This window comes from Phoxinus phoxinus (genome assembly GCF_949152265.1).
Source record: "Phoxinus phoxinus genome assembly, chromosome: 18".
In the NCBI taxonomy this organism is placed as follows: domain Eukaryota; kingdom Metazoa; phylum Chordata; class Actinopteri; order Cypriniformes; family Leuciscidae; genus Phoxinus; species Phoxinus phoxinus.
In genome coordinates, this window is record NC_136893.1 from 10,440,043 (window position 1) to 10,455,871 (window position 15,829).

Genomic DNA, 15,829 nt, shown 5'->3' on the forward strand with positions numbered 1-15,829 from the left:
AAATTGGCAATCATTTTAAAGGTTTTCATGTGCCCCAAGTTACGTCACCATGCTGTTTACTAACAAGAACTAGCAAAAGCTTGGTCATATAATACTGCCTTGACAAGCTTTTTTTGGTACAAGATTAGCTAGAAACTAGCTAACAATATCTCTCACGTAGGTCTACAACTTCACATTTGACAACATGTAGACCTATTTATGATCTTTCCAGCATGTGAAATGTCATTATCACTGAAACATCCCCTCTTAGTATAAAATTATCCAACAGAAATCACTATGATAATGTAATTTATCAAGTTGACACCCTCATACAAGCTAACTCTATCATTGACACGAAACCCATAATAATCACGGTCGATTAAGCAGTATTGGTGAACACTGTGTTTTACACTTACAGACACACATCGCATCTTTTTGACTAATCCACACCCTCTCTCTGTCTTGATGCAAAGGGCAAAGCGGGCGGCCCGCACTCCCACAATAACAGTCGTGACGTCAGCCCGTCACCGCTCCCGTTGGATGCAGCAGCGGAGAGAGAGAGAGAGAGAGAGAGAGAGAGAGAGAGAGAGAGACTGAACGAACCGTGATTGAAAGAGAAGAGAGCTGAACGGCGGTGGCGGCAGCCATCTTAAAACTACCGCACTAATCCGAGATATACATCTTCTGGATATTTTTGTAACACTGAGCTGAATCAGATTTTATCCAGCTTGAGGAGATAGAATAACATTTTTTAAATCGTTCGCTGTTTTTATTACGAAGACGGGATGCGGATCCGTGGGGCAGTCGGTCTGCTTTTAGGACTATTATGCGCGGTGGAGGCAGCCAAAGGTAAGATTCAAGACCTATATTTTTAATGAAAATGTTTAAGTGTATCTCTTAAAAAATATTCTTTGGTATATGACCATAATTCAAATAATTTTAAAGGTTATTAATGTTCCTGTGAGTATCCTCGGTCAAGGTTTCTTGACAATGATCTGAAATAATCGCTCAATATCAGTGTGTGGATGTTGGGTCCGTACATCGCTGCTTATTAAAGATCAATCTCTAACGTTAGGCTACTCTAATTTTCCGTCATGAAAAGAAAAGATGTCATGAAATAATTGCCGTGGCCTGTCAGCTGTGAAATGTCCACTCTCCCTTACGGTTCCGCTTCACTTGACAGCTATTTTTGAGTGTCAATCCTTTAAAACAACGATCTTTTGTGCCAACACCCCGTGGCCAAGAAGACTTCAGCCTACAGCTATTTGTGTAACGTTATATCATCATAATCGGAGCATATTGCTTGCAAATCAAATCTGTGTGCTTGATTTTTACCCCATTCTCAAAGGCGGTTTGTGGCATTTTTATCCGATAACAAGTTGTTTGTGATTGAACTGTTATACCAATCAATCAGTTAGTGTGTCCGCATTGCAGATCCTTTGTGAAATACTATGTGGTCTAATTTTAAAAATTCATCTTTCTGGCTCACGCGCAGCTAAATATGACTGAAGGACATCGCTGCAGGTGCACGAGCAGACATTACAGCAATGACACGGCTTAATGTGCGAAACATTTGCTTGTGAAACGCTGCCTTTCAAGAAATATCCTGCCTTGCAGTTACCTGGTTCATTATTTTTAAAGATACAAGTGCGATTTTGCTGTGAAGGTGAACTTTAATATGCGGATCTTATGAAAGAAATTGACCATTTAAAAGAGCGATATTGTTTGACTGTATACAGTACACGGGTCAATGACGTCTCTAGTATTTTTAGTCCAGATCAAATAAGATATACAAAAATTGTTTACATGCTTTTATGATGACAAATTGTTTCATTTTCTTGATTTAAAAGTCCTTTTGACGTTTTGTTTGTGAGAGGCAATGTTTAAAATTGCCTGTTGTGTACACTTGAGTGTTCAAGGTGCTATAGGGAAGTACTTTAGTACATTTTGTTTTATGGTTACACCACTTGACATTTTAGTCATTAAGTCATTTTTTGTACAAAATGGTAAAAAATTAAATAATATACCAACACGATTAGCCTACTAATTATAAAACATCTAAGAGCCTGTCATGTTTATACATAGCTACTAGTGTGTGTGTGTGTGTGTGTGTGTGTTGATTAGCGATTAGCCTAGTTGATTAGTGGTTTTCAATTGGTTTTGCTTCCAAATCCATGTTTTACATTGGACATCAAGTGGCGACCCTACACAGTACCTCAGTTTTTGTAAAGAAAGATGTCCTTGCAATCAAACAACGAATCCATTATTATTTATAACCATGACTTTCATTGCACAACAATAGGGAAAATAGTAATAAAATAGTAAAATTATGTAAATGCTTAAACGCAACAGAAGTGTGCTTTACCAGACCCTGGGACCAATATTGTATTAGTATCATCCATATTACCAGTGGCTAGTGAGACTGAATTCAAATTCTGTTGAGCTTGATTGGACGCAAGGGCATTGATGTCAACAACAATTAATATCTTTCTTAGGCTATTTTTTTTTCTAAAAATTGATAAGCTTAATCACCCACAACCCTATCAGAGCAGACCTTGCCACTGTCTTTCCTTGCCACTGGTGTTTCCATGCTTTATCAAAAATGTTTTCAGGCTTATGTGTTTAAGTTGCTTTGGAGTCAAGATTAAAATGAATTTGTAGTTCCTAAAAAAAATATGCCTAAAGCACATATGATGATTACTATATTAAGGGACTAGTTTTTCATCACTGGGAAATTGTGATTGCTTGACACCCAAAAAATGTGTCACTATTCAGAGTGGCACATTCAGAGGCAAGCATTTTTTCTCTTATTAGTTTGTATTCACATATTTAAATGTCCACCTCCACAGATGATGGCTGGATCCGAAATCGCATACTTTCCTGCTATATAGGCTAGTGTGTGACCGAATTCACAGTACTCATAAAAGAGTAGGCAAAAAGTACTAGGATGACCTACTACTACCAGCGAGATGCTGAAGTGTGCGTAAAATGGACACTTTACTATATCCTACAAGGCCATTTGCCATTTGTGAATGGCAGTGAAGCGATTCAACTGAGGATGATAGGTCACATAATGACAACATGGTGAATGTAGTACATCCGAATTAAATTTAAACCTAAGACATTCATAAAGAACATACTTTTTTAGTACTCGCAAAGTAAGTATGCATTCAAAATAAGTACCTACTCAAGAGAGCATGCGATTTCGGACGCAGCCCATGTCTCACTTACAGTGTTTATTAGCCTTAAATAACTTTATTACCCTTGATGCATTTGGCAGGCTCTCTTTAGGCTTTGTTTAAACACCTGCTCACTTCCCTGCTGTTATCAGTTTAATGAAAACCCCACCTTCTCACTGGATTACACACCCCTGCAAACGGCCATGAGATGTCTAAGAAGAAGTAATATTGTGTTCTTTTAGTGGCTGCCATATATGTATTTTTCAAATTATTTCTACAATGTTGCTCCTATAGTGACAGTTGGTGATTTGATTGGTACAAACTTTAAGAAACAATTGCCAGAGAAGAATATCCATATCCATAGTAATAGATCCCTTAAGCAGTTCACAACATTTCAGATTGAAGGAGATCTTAAATAAACAGCTTGTTCGACTCTTGTGTCCACTGGTCAAATTGTTTTGCTTGTTTCAATCCTGTAGCAGAATGTCTTAATTTACAGATGGCTTGATGGATAATTTCTCAGGATTCTTCTCATAGGAACTAGAACACTTTTGAAGTGTTGGTTTTGCAGATAGATAGATAGACGTCCATTAGCAGCTCTCTGCTTCGATGTAAGCTTTGAAGGGCCCATTAATTCTAGGAACTGTGGGAAGAGAATTCACACAGCATAAGAGGATGGATAAAATAAGCTGAGCAGACTTTCTCTCAGGAGGAGGTAGTGGACTCATTGTTCCTGTGATGCAGGGAACACACAGGGACTGTTATTGATGCACGCTGTTAGAACTTAATTAATTTTATGCTTTTAGAGTTTATTTGAAGTGTTTTGAACGCATTTGGCTGATTAAATTGTTATTTTACTTTGTCATCATATCTGTTACAGACATTCTGGGTTGTTTTGTCGCCCCTTTATAGTTTCTTTTTCGTGTTTTCACACCCTCTGAATGCAGTTGTTTAATGGCTGAGAACCCAAAGTTTCATATGTTGTGGTATTTATTCATGGAATTTGTACTCTGGGAAACAAAGAGTCCCTTGGCCTGTGAGCTTAGAGCCGCGCGCCGCAATAAACGCGTCACAATGCGCCCACTGTTAGACGCAACTCAGAATTATTTGACTTATGCACCAATCTTGAATTCCAAGTACTTTCTAAGCATAACAGTTAACAAAGCATTGCTCATCTGTTTTTTAAAAAATGCTGCATTTTCACTTTTGGTTCAGCCAGTGTGGTGGAAATTCACTTAGACAATCAGCTCTTAGTCATCGTGGCGGCTGGGCAGTCGGTGGTAATTTCATTACCCTTGGCCCCTTTGCGAGCTGAATTGAGTCAGTGATCTGTCAAGAATAGGTCATTACGTACTAAATATAAGGTCTGGCCGGTTGACTGCTATTGTTGATCTTCCTAAAACAACATGCTGCTTTTGAAGTAAACAGACCAAATCATGTGTCTGTGTTTGTATATTTGTGCTCTACTGAGGGATGTTCAAAACATTTTCGAAATGGAAAGGTTGATAGCTTAAAAACTAGTAAAAGTTTCAGGAATCTGACCCCAGTTTGATGTGTTTCTTAGGGGGGACGTTAACATAAAGTCCTAACATTTTTTTATTAACGCTTGCGCTAAAATGCATATTTAAATTGTTAAACTTCTAATGAGCACACTACCATTCAAAAGTGTGGGGTCAGTAAGGGTTTTAAGAAAATACTGTGGTAAATAATAAAGCTGAATTTTCAGCAGCCATTACTCCATTCTTTATTATCAAATGATCCTTCAGAAATTATTAGGCTAACATTGTGATTTCTTGTTCAATAAGCATTTCTAATTATCAAGGTTGAAAACAGTTTGTGTTGCCTAATTTTTTTGTGTAAACCAATGCATGTTTTCAGGATTCTTTGATGAATAGAAAGTAAAAAAAAATAATAATTTGAAATCTTTTGTATCAAATGTCACTTTTAATCAAATTAATGTGTCCTTGCTAAATAAAAGTAATAATTTTTTTTATTTTTAAATCTTTCTGACCCTGCTACTGACTGATTATGATTATTATTATTATATACTCTCTGTGATGACATGATATAATATTATAGGCTTATATATTATTGTCATTTATTTTATATAAGGAAAAAAATATAAAAATTAAAAACTGGTTCTTTGACAACTATCGGTAGTCAATTGTAATTGGATGAAACGTTTGTCATTAATGCTCAATATTACCAGTGTCACTGTAAAAAAAAAAGTACAATCAACTAGGATGTTTAAGTCATTTCAACTTAAATTACATAAACTGACTTAAACAATGAGTTGACTCTTGTAACTTAACTTATTTTGATGAGTTAAAACAATTTATTGATCATATCATTTTTACAGTGGTGTTTAAAGATAAATCTTTTTCTTGGTCACTCAGGAAGAAACAGAACAAAAAGATAAATAACATTCTTCAGTGCGCTAAAACTGAGACCTTAATGTAAACCCAATTGAAAGCCATTTGGTCGGTAACCCTACCCATAACATCATTACCTGCTTACATTTCAGGTCAACTCAGTCTACGCGCTGAATGCTCTGAAGAGAGCCCATCCATTCAGTGTCTGTCAGGGTTTGTGCTTTTTGTTTAGGCTGATAAATGTGGCCCTCTTCTATTCAGTGCCTCATCGCGTCAGCACCAGTGCTCCATGGGAACAGGTAACCAGAGAGTAGGTGTTACCTGTGTATAGAGGTCTGTGCAGCCCGGCCTCCGGAGACATGAAAAGCAACCCTGTGTTCTATGGCTACGGCTCATTTTCACTCTCACTGGGCCTTTGTGTGCTCCATACTGAGCTGTGATTGAGCACCATTCACACCGCCCTGCCCCCACCCTCATTGAAAACGCCTGGGCCTTGTTGTGCTGTAGCGACTGCTCTGGTGGACTAACAGATACTTCCTTGAGTACACACTGTGACCTTCTGCTTTGGCTTGACTATGAACCCTACTGTGAGATATTTTGGTCAGTAGAGCCCAGAGATTTCCTCTACATTTGTCTACAGGGTCTTAAACTTCAATGAACAATCAATTCCCTGACTGTTAAGGCCCTTTTCAATAGGTAGTGGCTTTTTTAAATTAGTTTGCAAACATTTAAGTGTTGCTGACTTGCTGTCAACCAACTTGACCAACTAGAAATGATCCAGAATGCTGCAGCCCGTCTTGTCTTCAACGAGCCCAAAAGGGCCCACGTCACTCCTCTGTTCATCTCTCTGCACTGGCTACCACTCGCTGCTCGCATCAAGTTCAAGGCATTGACACTTGCTTACAGAACGACCACAGGCTCAGCTCCCTCGTACTTTCACTCGCTCCTACGAGTCTACATCCCTACCAGAAGCCTGCGATCGGTCAATGAGCGACGGCTCGTGGTACCATCACAGAGAGCTACAAAATCACTCTCCAGAACATTCTCATTCACGGTTCCATGCTGGTGGAATGGTCTCCCTTCCCTCGTCCGGAATGCAGAATCCCTGACTACATTCAAAAGACAACTGAAAACTCATCTCTTCCGTGAGCACTTGACATAAAAAAAAAAAAAAAAAAAAAAAAAAAAAAACTTTTATCCTCCCTTGTTTGGCTTATGCTACTCTGAGCAATGCCTGAACTTTGTATTTTGAGCACTTCTTGCGTTATTTTTGCCTCTTCACGATGACTCGCTTGCTGTAGTCCTCAGTTGTAAGTCGCTTTGGATAAAAGCGTCTGCTAAATGACTAAATGTAAATGTAAATGTAGAAACATGTTTAAGTCTATGTATTAATGCATTAATGCATTATTAATGCTGCTCGTTCTCCCAGCAGAAAATAACAATGATTAACATTATAAATATTTACTGGCTGAATCATTATGAAAGATCTGAGCATTATCTCTCTTGGTCGTCAAGTAATTTGGAACATTTTTATTGGTGAACATTTCATTGCATGGCTCCAGACTAAAATGACTGTAAATGTGATATTACAAAAATACAAATTTGTTACATTGACTTAATTTAGTCTGCATTGGTGACAGTAGGGAAAATCCATAAGCGGATTTGTCAGATATTGTCTTGTTCGAGACGTTTTAGTACGCAATGATGAAGCCCTGATGTCCGATTCGAGAACATAAGAGTAAGTAAGAGTAAGCGCTTTTAAGCGTTATTAAGCGTTTTCTATGGGAGGAAAACATTTAACGTGTAATTAAGGCAAACGCGTTGCATACATATTCTGGGTTCTTCTGCTTTTCTGTACAGTGTGCTTTATTAGTAGTGTGTGTACTGAGTTTGGTCTTTTAATATCACTGTCTTAGAACATTATTAAGCCACGCTAGCAATTTAGAACCTCCCTTAGGCTGCGGGTGTCGTGACATCATTGCGTACAAAGAAGTCCCTTTTCATTGGCTAGGCGTCAACCAATAAAACGACTCCTTTGCGCCCTCCCCCTGCCCTCCCCTTGCCCTCCTTTCACTCTAGCTGCCACTGAGTTTGCAAGTGCACAAGATAGTTTTGCATCACGGTAATATATTGCAAAAATAGTTGTCAAGGCGCGAAGATTTGAAACTGCAGTGACAGTTTTGAGAAGTTGCAAGTGCCTAATTGAGGTTGTACTGCGAAATTGTGAATGTGAATGAATGAATAAGTACAAATATGTACTTTAAAAAATCAAATATGCGCTTAAGTTTGTCTGTAACTGTCACTGTATTTTTGTGAATGGCATTTAACACATTTGTGACTACTTGTCTGCAACGTCAAATTCAGAATATGGGTTTGTGACTTGAATCTCAAAATTCAACTTTATTTTACAGGTTTTTACATTGGAGCTGTGACTGTAAATTTTAGCGTTCAAGTACGGATATTTATTGTACAAGTTCTCAAATTCACATCTATGCTCTCGAGTTTTGCTACTCTTTTACCTTCATAAGCTGCTTTATAGTAGAAAATGAAGTTTCTGATGAAACGAGACACTGACGCTGTTTTTCATATCTAATATGGTAAAGCTGCTTGATTTTAAGCAATCTATTGTATAAGGTGCTATATGAATAAACTTGATGTGGCTTTACTACTGTGCTGAATTGCAGAGCTCATGCAAACATATCAACTTTGCTATGATCAGATGGTTTTTTATGCTTTATTTTAAAAATGCTTGCTGTTTTCTCAATTTTTTTACAACAGAATTTTTTTTTTCTCAACAGAATACCCCAGATCACATATTTCGAACGTAGTTTTACCCCTAAGCGAAGAACGAAAAAGAATTTCGCCGTGAGTGTAGGGACCTTTAGCATTGTGATTGTCATGACCAATGAAATCTATAGAATCGGCTGCAGGGCGGAGTTTGCACTGAACTGGTTTGGGGAAAGTTTATATATTTTATTTATATATGAATTTGTATACTTAGTAGAATTTATGCAATTTATTATAATTCAATAATGTTCTAATCTTTTAACTAAAAAGTGGTTTGGTTTGAAAGCCATCTCATTTGTTCTGAAGACGTCGTATCAGTCGTTCAGTGATTTCCTAGCAGGCCTTTGTATTGACATCTTAGGATAGCCCATTGTCCTGCGTTTTTCACATGAGAACGGGGTCTGCTCAGCAAAGACGCCAAACCACGGCTACAAATTTGGAATGATTCTTCAAAAAGAAGCCGTTTATAAGTCTCTTTCAGGAGTAACTGCAAATCCATCAAGTGTGAAAGCCTATCAATTTTCAAGTCTGCCAAGGTGTAGATCAGTAGTTATCTTTTACTACCACTGATAGATAGTGCTGGGTATCGATTCAAATTTCAAGAATCGATTCGATTCCGATTCTCAAGATCTTGAATCGATTATCATTATTCGATTCGATTCTATTCGATTCGATCTGATCCAATCTTATATTTTTAAAATCAAAAGTTTTTATTGTTCATGAACAATCAAGTTTTTGTATTAAATAACATTCACAAACATACATTAATGTTGTAAAAAAATGTATTGTTCACTCAATGTATTGATGTTAGATAAGGCATTAATGTTAATGAATGGTATCTCAATGTAGTTACCAACTAAACAGGAGATAAAACGTGTTTTATTTGACTTGACTGTCCTTTTATTTAATCCAAAACTGCGTTCATATTTAAAAGGCCTTTTAAACTAGATACAACCGCACACGATACCACTTTAGGGGCTGTTCACATATCGCGTTTTATGCGCGTGCAAATTCAGTGAGAAGCAATTCAATGTATCTCAACAGGTCATGTGACAAAAACCAGCGGCCTTTCCGTAACAACATGGAGAGCTCGGCCGAACAGCTGATCATAGGTAGCTGTACAGGGCGGCTTTTTATTTCTCATCTCAATGAATATATCTAGTAGTAAAGCTAATGCAAGGGCTAGAAATCAATTAATTATTTAATGATACTTCCTCGTCATCATGGAGAGCGCAGTTTGCACCGCTTTCTCCTCTCTACAAGCGCGTGCTTTCCCTTTGCGTCTGTCGTTGCTATGCAACCATGAACAGAGGCGCGCTTAGAAAACGAATTTGCACGCGCAAAAAACGCGCTGTGAACGGCTCTTTCCTCCTTTCTGGTCAACAAGTGGATTCAGAGAAACCGCATTAGCAGCGCCGCCGGTCGCCGTGTCTCAGTGTGTTTATGGGGAAAATGTAGGCCTGTTATTAAATCGATCCTCTGAGTTACGGATCGATCTTTAGAAATTAATATGAAAATCGATTCAGAATTGGTGAATCGATTTTTTCAACACAGCACTATAGACCTTGAATTGTGAAGCAGCTGTGTGCTCTGTGAGAACTCGCAGCTCGCTTGCACTCGAGGTGAGAACGGAGGCGTCTGCGGTGATAATTGACAAAGGCTGCGGTAGATCGCAATCTGGGAGGGATCACTGTCACGAAAGGTTTCTGGGCCATACTGACCGGAAATAGCTGTCCCTTGTTAAACCGTTTAAATGTGCCGTATGCACAGGACACAGGAGGAAGCCCGTATTGAAGCTTTCTTTCAGACGATGTTTTGTTGCCATATACATGAGCATTCAAGCCGTTCTGTCTTAACAGATCTTGAGGGATTCTAGCAGATGGATGAACAAGCATGGCTGACACCGTAACCTTTGACCTCCCCTCATCAATCAAATCATAATGCGAGAAACACACATTCTCACACTGCTATTGTTTTGTAGGTCTGCAGGTTTAATTCAGATCTCCAAGAATATAATTTGGTCTCGCTCACCATTTTAAGAAGCCCATTCACCAATGCGTCCCCAACCCCCCCCCCCATGTCAAATAATGGGCAAAATTAGGCTGTACAAAGTATGTCGCGTAATTGCTTGTGGGTTACTGAGCTATCAGCAAATTAATTGCTTCCGTTTGCCATTGCTGAAGACTTAGCCCTGTAGAGTAATGTATGCGTCAATAATTACAGGAAAAAGTCTTGTTCACTTCCTTTGGAGTGCCACCATTCAACAGGGGATATTTGCAAATCTGCCACAACATCGATGTGATATAATTAAATTTAAGTTCAAACTTATATAACTGCAAAAGAACATTGATAGGCTTGTGTTTAATGATATGGAAGTAAACAACATATTTACTACTAAAGCTACTGTTTGTAATCTTTTCCATGCTTTCGTCAGTCACAATAATGTAATGTCTTTGAATTATATTTGAAGGCTTTTATTGACAAAAATGTAGAAATGCGTTTTATTGGGATAAATTAGTTGGTCAAATAAAATGTAATTCATTTGATTTAGTTATTAACCGAATACATTTTTATGCTTAATTACAATTATTTGAATTATCTTCTCTATGTGAACTATAACCATTTAAAGATTAATGTTCCTTCAAAAATCAATCTAATATTCTGATTGAGTGCTTTCTTATTATTATCAATGTTGAAAACAGTTGTGCTGCAGAACATTTTTGTGGAAACCATGATACATTTTTGTTTTCAGGATTCTTTGATGAATAGAAAGTTCAAAACACATTTTTAAATGTCTTTACTGTCACTTTTCAACTTAAAAAAAAAAAATCTTAATGGCCTCAAACTGTAGTTTGATCATTTAAAAATTAGTTATTAAAAAACAAATATCAGCTTTCACTTCATAATAATGTTTACAATAATTCAGATTTCCCTTTTCTTGTTCCAAACCAGAGAAATGGAAATCAGAAATGATCTACTGGTGCCGGTGTATTCTCATAGCCGTCTTGCTGTAAACTTTTGACTTAAGCATATGACACCACCGCACTTTGTTAAGTCTGTGACCTTGTAAGTGAATGAAACGGGAGCATCTCATTATGGGATTAGGTGTCAGTGGGTTTACATGATGGCTAACAGGATTGCATGCCAGGCATAGCACAATAGTGCCTGACCCGGACCCCCCCCCATCTGTGCTCGGCGTGTGCTGTCTGGACAAAGCCACTGCAATAATATTTATCATCGATCGGATAACGTAGCGATAGCTGCACATGGTCTGCGTCCCAGTCGGTCACGGTGACGCAATCTGACTGGATGGCTGTGCTGCATAAAGCATGTAAAAGACTGTGACTAGGCGATTCTATGCTTGCCAACTCCAATATGTAGCTTGGAATGTGCTTGGGATATAAAGCCGGCGGCTTGTTCCGGATGCCTCCGCCTCACTGAGACAGACAGGGTTGATTTAGCCCCTTTGACATACATGCAAAAAAGACACTCAAGAACTGGTTAGTCTGAAGGTCTTCTTCAGTATTAGTCTATGATCTCCTAATCTTGGCTGCTGCTATAGGAGGCAGCTTCAGGCCAACTGCGTTTCCTCCTCATTCGGGCTGCATCATTAGCCACTAATTTGTGCCTGCTAGCATTCAAAAGATTTGATTACGGCTAAATGGCTTAATTTGCGGATATTATCCAAATGACTGTAATCTGGAGAATGGATGGTGGCAAACGGTTAGTGCATGTCAAATACAAATATTGTTGTCTGCTATTGTGAAAAGTAGGCGCTCTTTCTCGAACAACATTTTCCGTTAAAGGTGAAGGGTGGAATTTCTCTGATACGATTCCATTGTCACCCAATGGAATGATATAATATTTATAATATATCATTATTTTTAATATAATTATTATATTATATTATTGTTCTTTCCTTTCTGTTCCAGTCTGCTATGGGCTTCAGACTTCAAATAAACATATTACTCTCTGATGTATCATCCTGAATGAAAATGTATTGAACTGTGATCTCTGCGCACATATTTACTCCACTGTGCTCAAGTGTCAGTGCTGCTCGAATGCACCAGTTACATAACATTGATTTGCATGGCTTTCATGTATAAAACACTATGCTGCCCGAGTGAACATCCTCTTCAAACATCGACAAAATTGAGTGCGTTTCCATCTATAGCCATCTGTAGCCTTTAACCACTTGTCTCGACACTACTCCTCTACTCTCTGACTGTTGTCATTTACGAAATCATACTCTTGGTGTGTTGTCATCATTTGTGGCCTATTTATCAAACAATTCTCCCGTTATACGAGGCGTTCGTTGTCACAGTTGCTTTGTGTTGTTGCTGTGCACTGATCTAAAGTGTTTCTATGCAAAATGGATGTTAAAAAAACGCCAACTGGCTTCCTGCCGTCCCAAACGGTTGCCTTGTGCCAGAGCTGCAGGGCGCTTGGAAATGATATCGACCACATCAGAGCTCGTTCAGTAATCAGATTCATTCTCCGCCAGCCTGGTTACCAGCCCTTCCTCTTTGAAAGACGCTCGTTTAGTTTAGTTTATTGCACACCAGACGTCAGTGTGGGCTTTTCAAACATAAGCTGTTTTTAATGGATCATTAAGGGCTTTAAAGAAGTTTAAAGAAGAAAATAATTGCAGTTTGATTGGCAAATGTGTTGTTGGTAAGAGAAGGAGTGATATGTGTACCATATGTTTTTTGAGTGTGTGTGTGTGGGAGTGTCGCCAGTGTTTAGCAGGTGTTTGGCTGCTGTGTGTTTAGTGGTTTTCTCTAGCTGGGATCGCTGCCATGACTGAATGCGCTCCAAGAGGTATCAAGGACCCTTATTGAGATGTTCCAAAACAAAGACTCATTCATTAAATAGTCTTGTTGTCCATAGAGCATCTTTATAATTCACACTTGGTTTGTGAACAGGTTCTTAGCGAGGAGTATCTCTTTTTTATGTTAATATGTGATGATAACCATGTTATCAGATTGTTTGTTCCATGGCAGAAGGGTTTGTGAGTACAAACAGTTCTTTGTCAGTGTAAACCCAGCTTAACCTCACTCCGCTACAAATGTCCCATGTTGCTGCTTTGATTTACTTTCTATTACTTAGTAGGGCTTTTTAAGGCGTTTTCAAATTGTTCAAATCTAAGCGGTTGTACTGAGGAACCCAAGCCATATCTAGGGACCACAATATAATAAGCTGTTTCTATCCAATTTGCTAATTAAATTCCTTCCAGAAAAATGTAATTATTGGAAAAAACGATTTGTGAATAAGACTACAGTATCTTATGTTCAAGAGAACAAAATCATCACTTCCAGGAAAACTGGCGCAAAATAGAAATGGAAGTTGTAGTCACTTGCAAGGTCTCGGTCTCATTTCTTAAATGTAATAAAGTACTTGCACTTTTGCTAGCAGTCGGTAGATGACAGGTTTGCCATCAAAAATTTCGTAATTGTATTCACATTTTGGTGTTTCCATTTGAAGATTCTTCATGCTCTATTTCAAAAAAATATTTTTTGATCACCAAGGCTGCACTTATTTGATTAAAAATGCTGTAAAAAATACAGTAAAAACATTAATATTGTGAAGTTTTCTACTGTGATATGTTTTAAAATGTAGTTTGTTCCTGTAACGGCAAAAACTGCATTTCCAGGACCAGCAGCCATTACTCTTCAGTGTCACAATTCTTCAGAAGTCATTAAAATATGCAGATTTTTAGTTTTATACCATAGTCTGTCTGAATATTATATTTAGATGTGCAAAGCCATTTAATGCGCAGGTAGTTCCAAGTAGGGCTTTGATTTTTGCCCAAAAATCATTTTCGAAGTTTGTTTGTTTATTAATATTAATATTCAAATATTTATTAATAATATTTTGACCATTAAATGCCTTCAGTAAGACCTATATTGGTATCAAACTTAAGTTGTATATGTTCTGTCCAACAGAGAGCAGTGTATCAGTCAATGTCAATAGGCAGGCAATGATGTTTTCAGAAGAAAAACATACTTTTTTCTTACTCATGATTTTTCCCTGTTTCTTTGGGAACCCAAAGTGGTGTCACACCCGTTGCTTTTCAAATTGTCAGGAGTGTAGATTTCGAACTCCTCGTCAAGCGTGATAACGTCACCTACAGGAGCCCAGATGACCAATAATAGCCTTGCTAATGAGCTCGCGATTCCCAACTTCACCAGGCGTGAAAAAGCCTCGGAATCTGAATTGAAAACAACGTTTACAAGCAAACACATTTACAAAAAAATAATGCCCAGGTTTGAATATTAAAGGCTGCCTAATATTCGTTCGAATATCATTATTTTTTTTAAATATTCAAATAACGAAGTTCGGAGTCAAAGCCCTAGTTCCAAGTCAGTTTAATTACTGTTCTATATTAATGTGCTACTTTGAAACACACACACATACGTCACTTGCTCACAGAGATCGGAGATCACGCTGCTCGCACAGAAACTTGTTGTCAACGCTGCCCTGCAAATTTTATCAATGAAAAATGAGCTTTGCTCTTTTTAACCTAATTAAACTCACAGCTTCGTTGCTAGAGGATCTTTCTCTCGCTCTCTCTCTCTCGATAGGCTAATTAATTCAAATAAATGTTATAATTCTGTCAAATAAATGTACCGTAGTCGTACCGCTGACGAAAATAACCGTAAACAATGTATGATGTTCTCGGCCTGTTTTTCCGTTATTAGTAGCATTATGTCCCAGCTTGCCCTTTGACCATGTGACTTACCTCGGCTCTTAAGGTTTTATAAACCTGGGATTTTAAAGCAGATTACCAGGGTAGTCTGGTCTGACAATCTGTCCAGAGACAACAAGCAGCAGCAGCAGCACTCTTGGGTCACGTGAATCCACTTTGCTAAGACGATTTATGAAGCAAATTTCACAGACCATACCAAACCTCTTTACACTGAATACATATACAGCGTTCGAATCATGTGTTTGTAGCATTGATAGACATGTACCATCGTTGGTTCCTGAACCATGCAGTTTTAAATCACAAATGTATCGCAGCAGAAAATTAACAGGGTATAGAAACATGAAAATGAAGCGACAGTTCTGTCAAGCATACTATTTTCCTGAAGGTGTGAAATTGGATGAGGCGTGTAATGTGAACGGAGGTGAGCATTATGGTGTTATTGCTGTGGAGGTTATATCCTTCAATTAGTGTCAGTGATCAGGCTTCTGCCTGCGGGGTGAGTCGTAAGACGCCGGTGCTGAGAAACCGCGGTGAAGCCAATAAATCATCCGTATTCGCTCCAGCAGCTGCACAAGGAGCAGGTTTTTTTCCAGACAGCAATTTTCTGTACAGTGTACAGTATAAGGGATAGGAGCTGTTAGCACTGTGGATGTTGAAGAGTTCACATGCACAAGAGTCATAGTCTTTTTTTTATTTATTTTTATGTGTTGGCTTGAGCGATGAGGTGTTTTTCTCAGTCAATGCATATTTTCTTATGCATACATTTATTCATTTAGCAGGTGGTTTTCATCCAAAATGATTTA

General features: G+C 38.1%; 1 protein-coding gene across 4 annotated transcripts in view; it reads left to right on the forward strand.

The window, feature by feature from the left end:
• Window positions 1-506: 506 nt before the first annotated feature.
• clstn1 (calsyntenin 1) overlaps window positions 507-15,829 on the forward strand; it is a 41,312-nt gene continuing 25,989 nt past the window's right edge. For 2 of the 4 annotated variants that reach the window (XM_079587710.1, XM_079587712.1), the window contains exon 1: window positions 590-828. In XM_079587710.1, coding sequence (XP_079443836.1) covers window positions 765-828 — 64 coding nt within the window. In that variant the 5' untranslated portion in view covers window positions 590-764. Of the gene's footprint in view, window positions 829-15,829 lie in introns of all 4 variants that reach the window. The other 2 variants (XM_079587713.1, XM_079587711.1) reach the window with 2 other exon arrangements.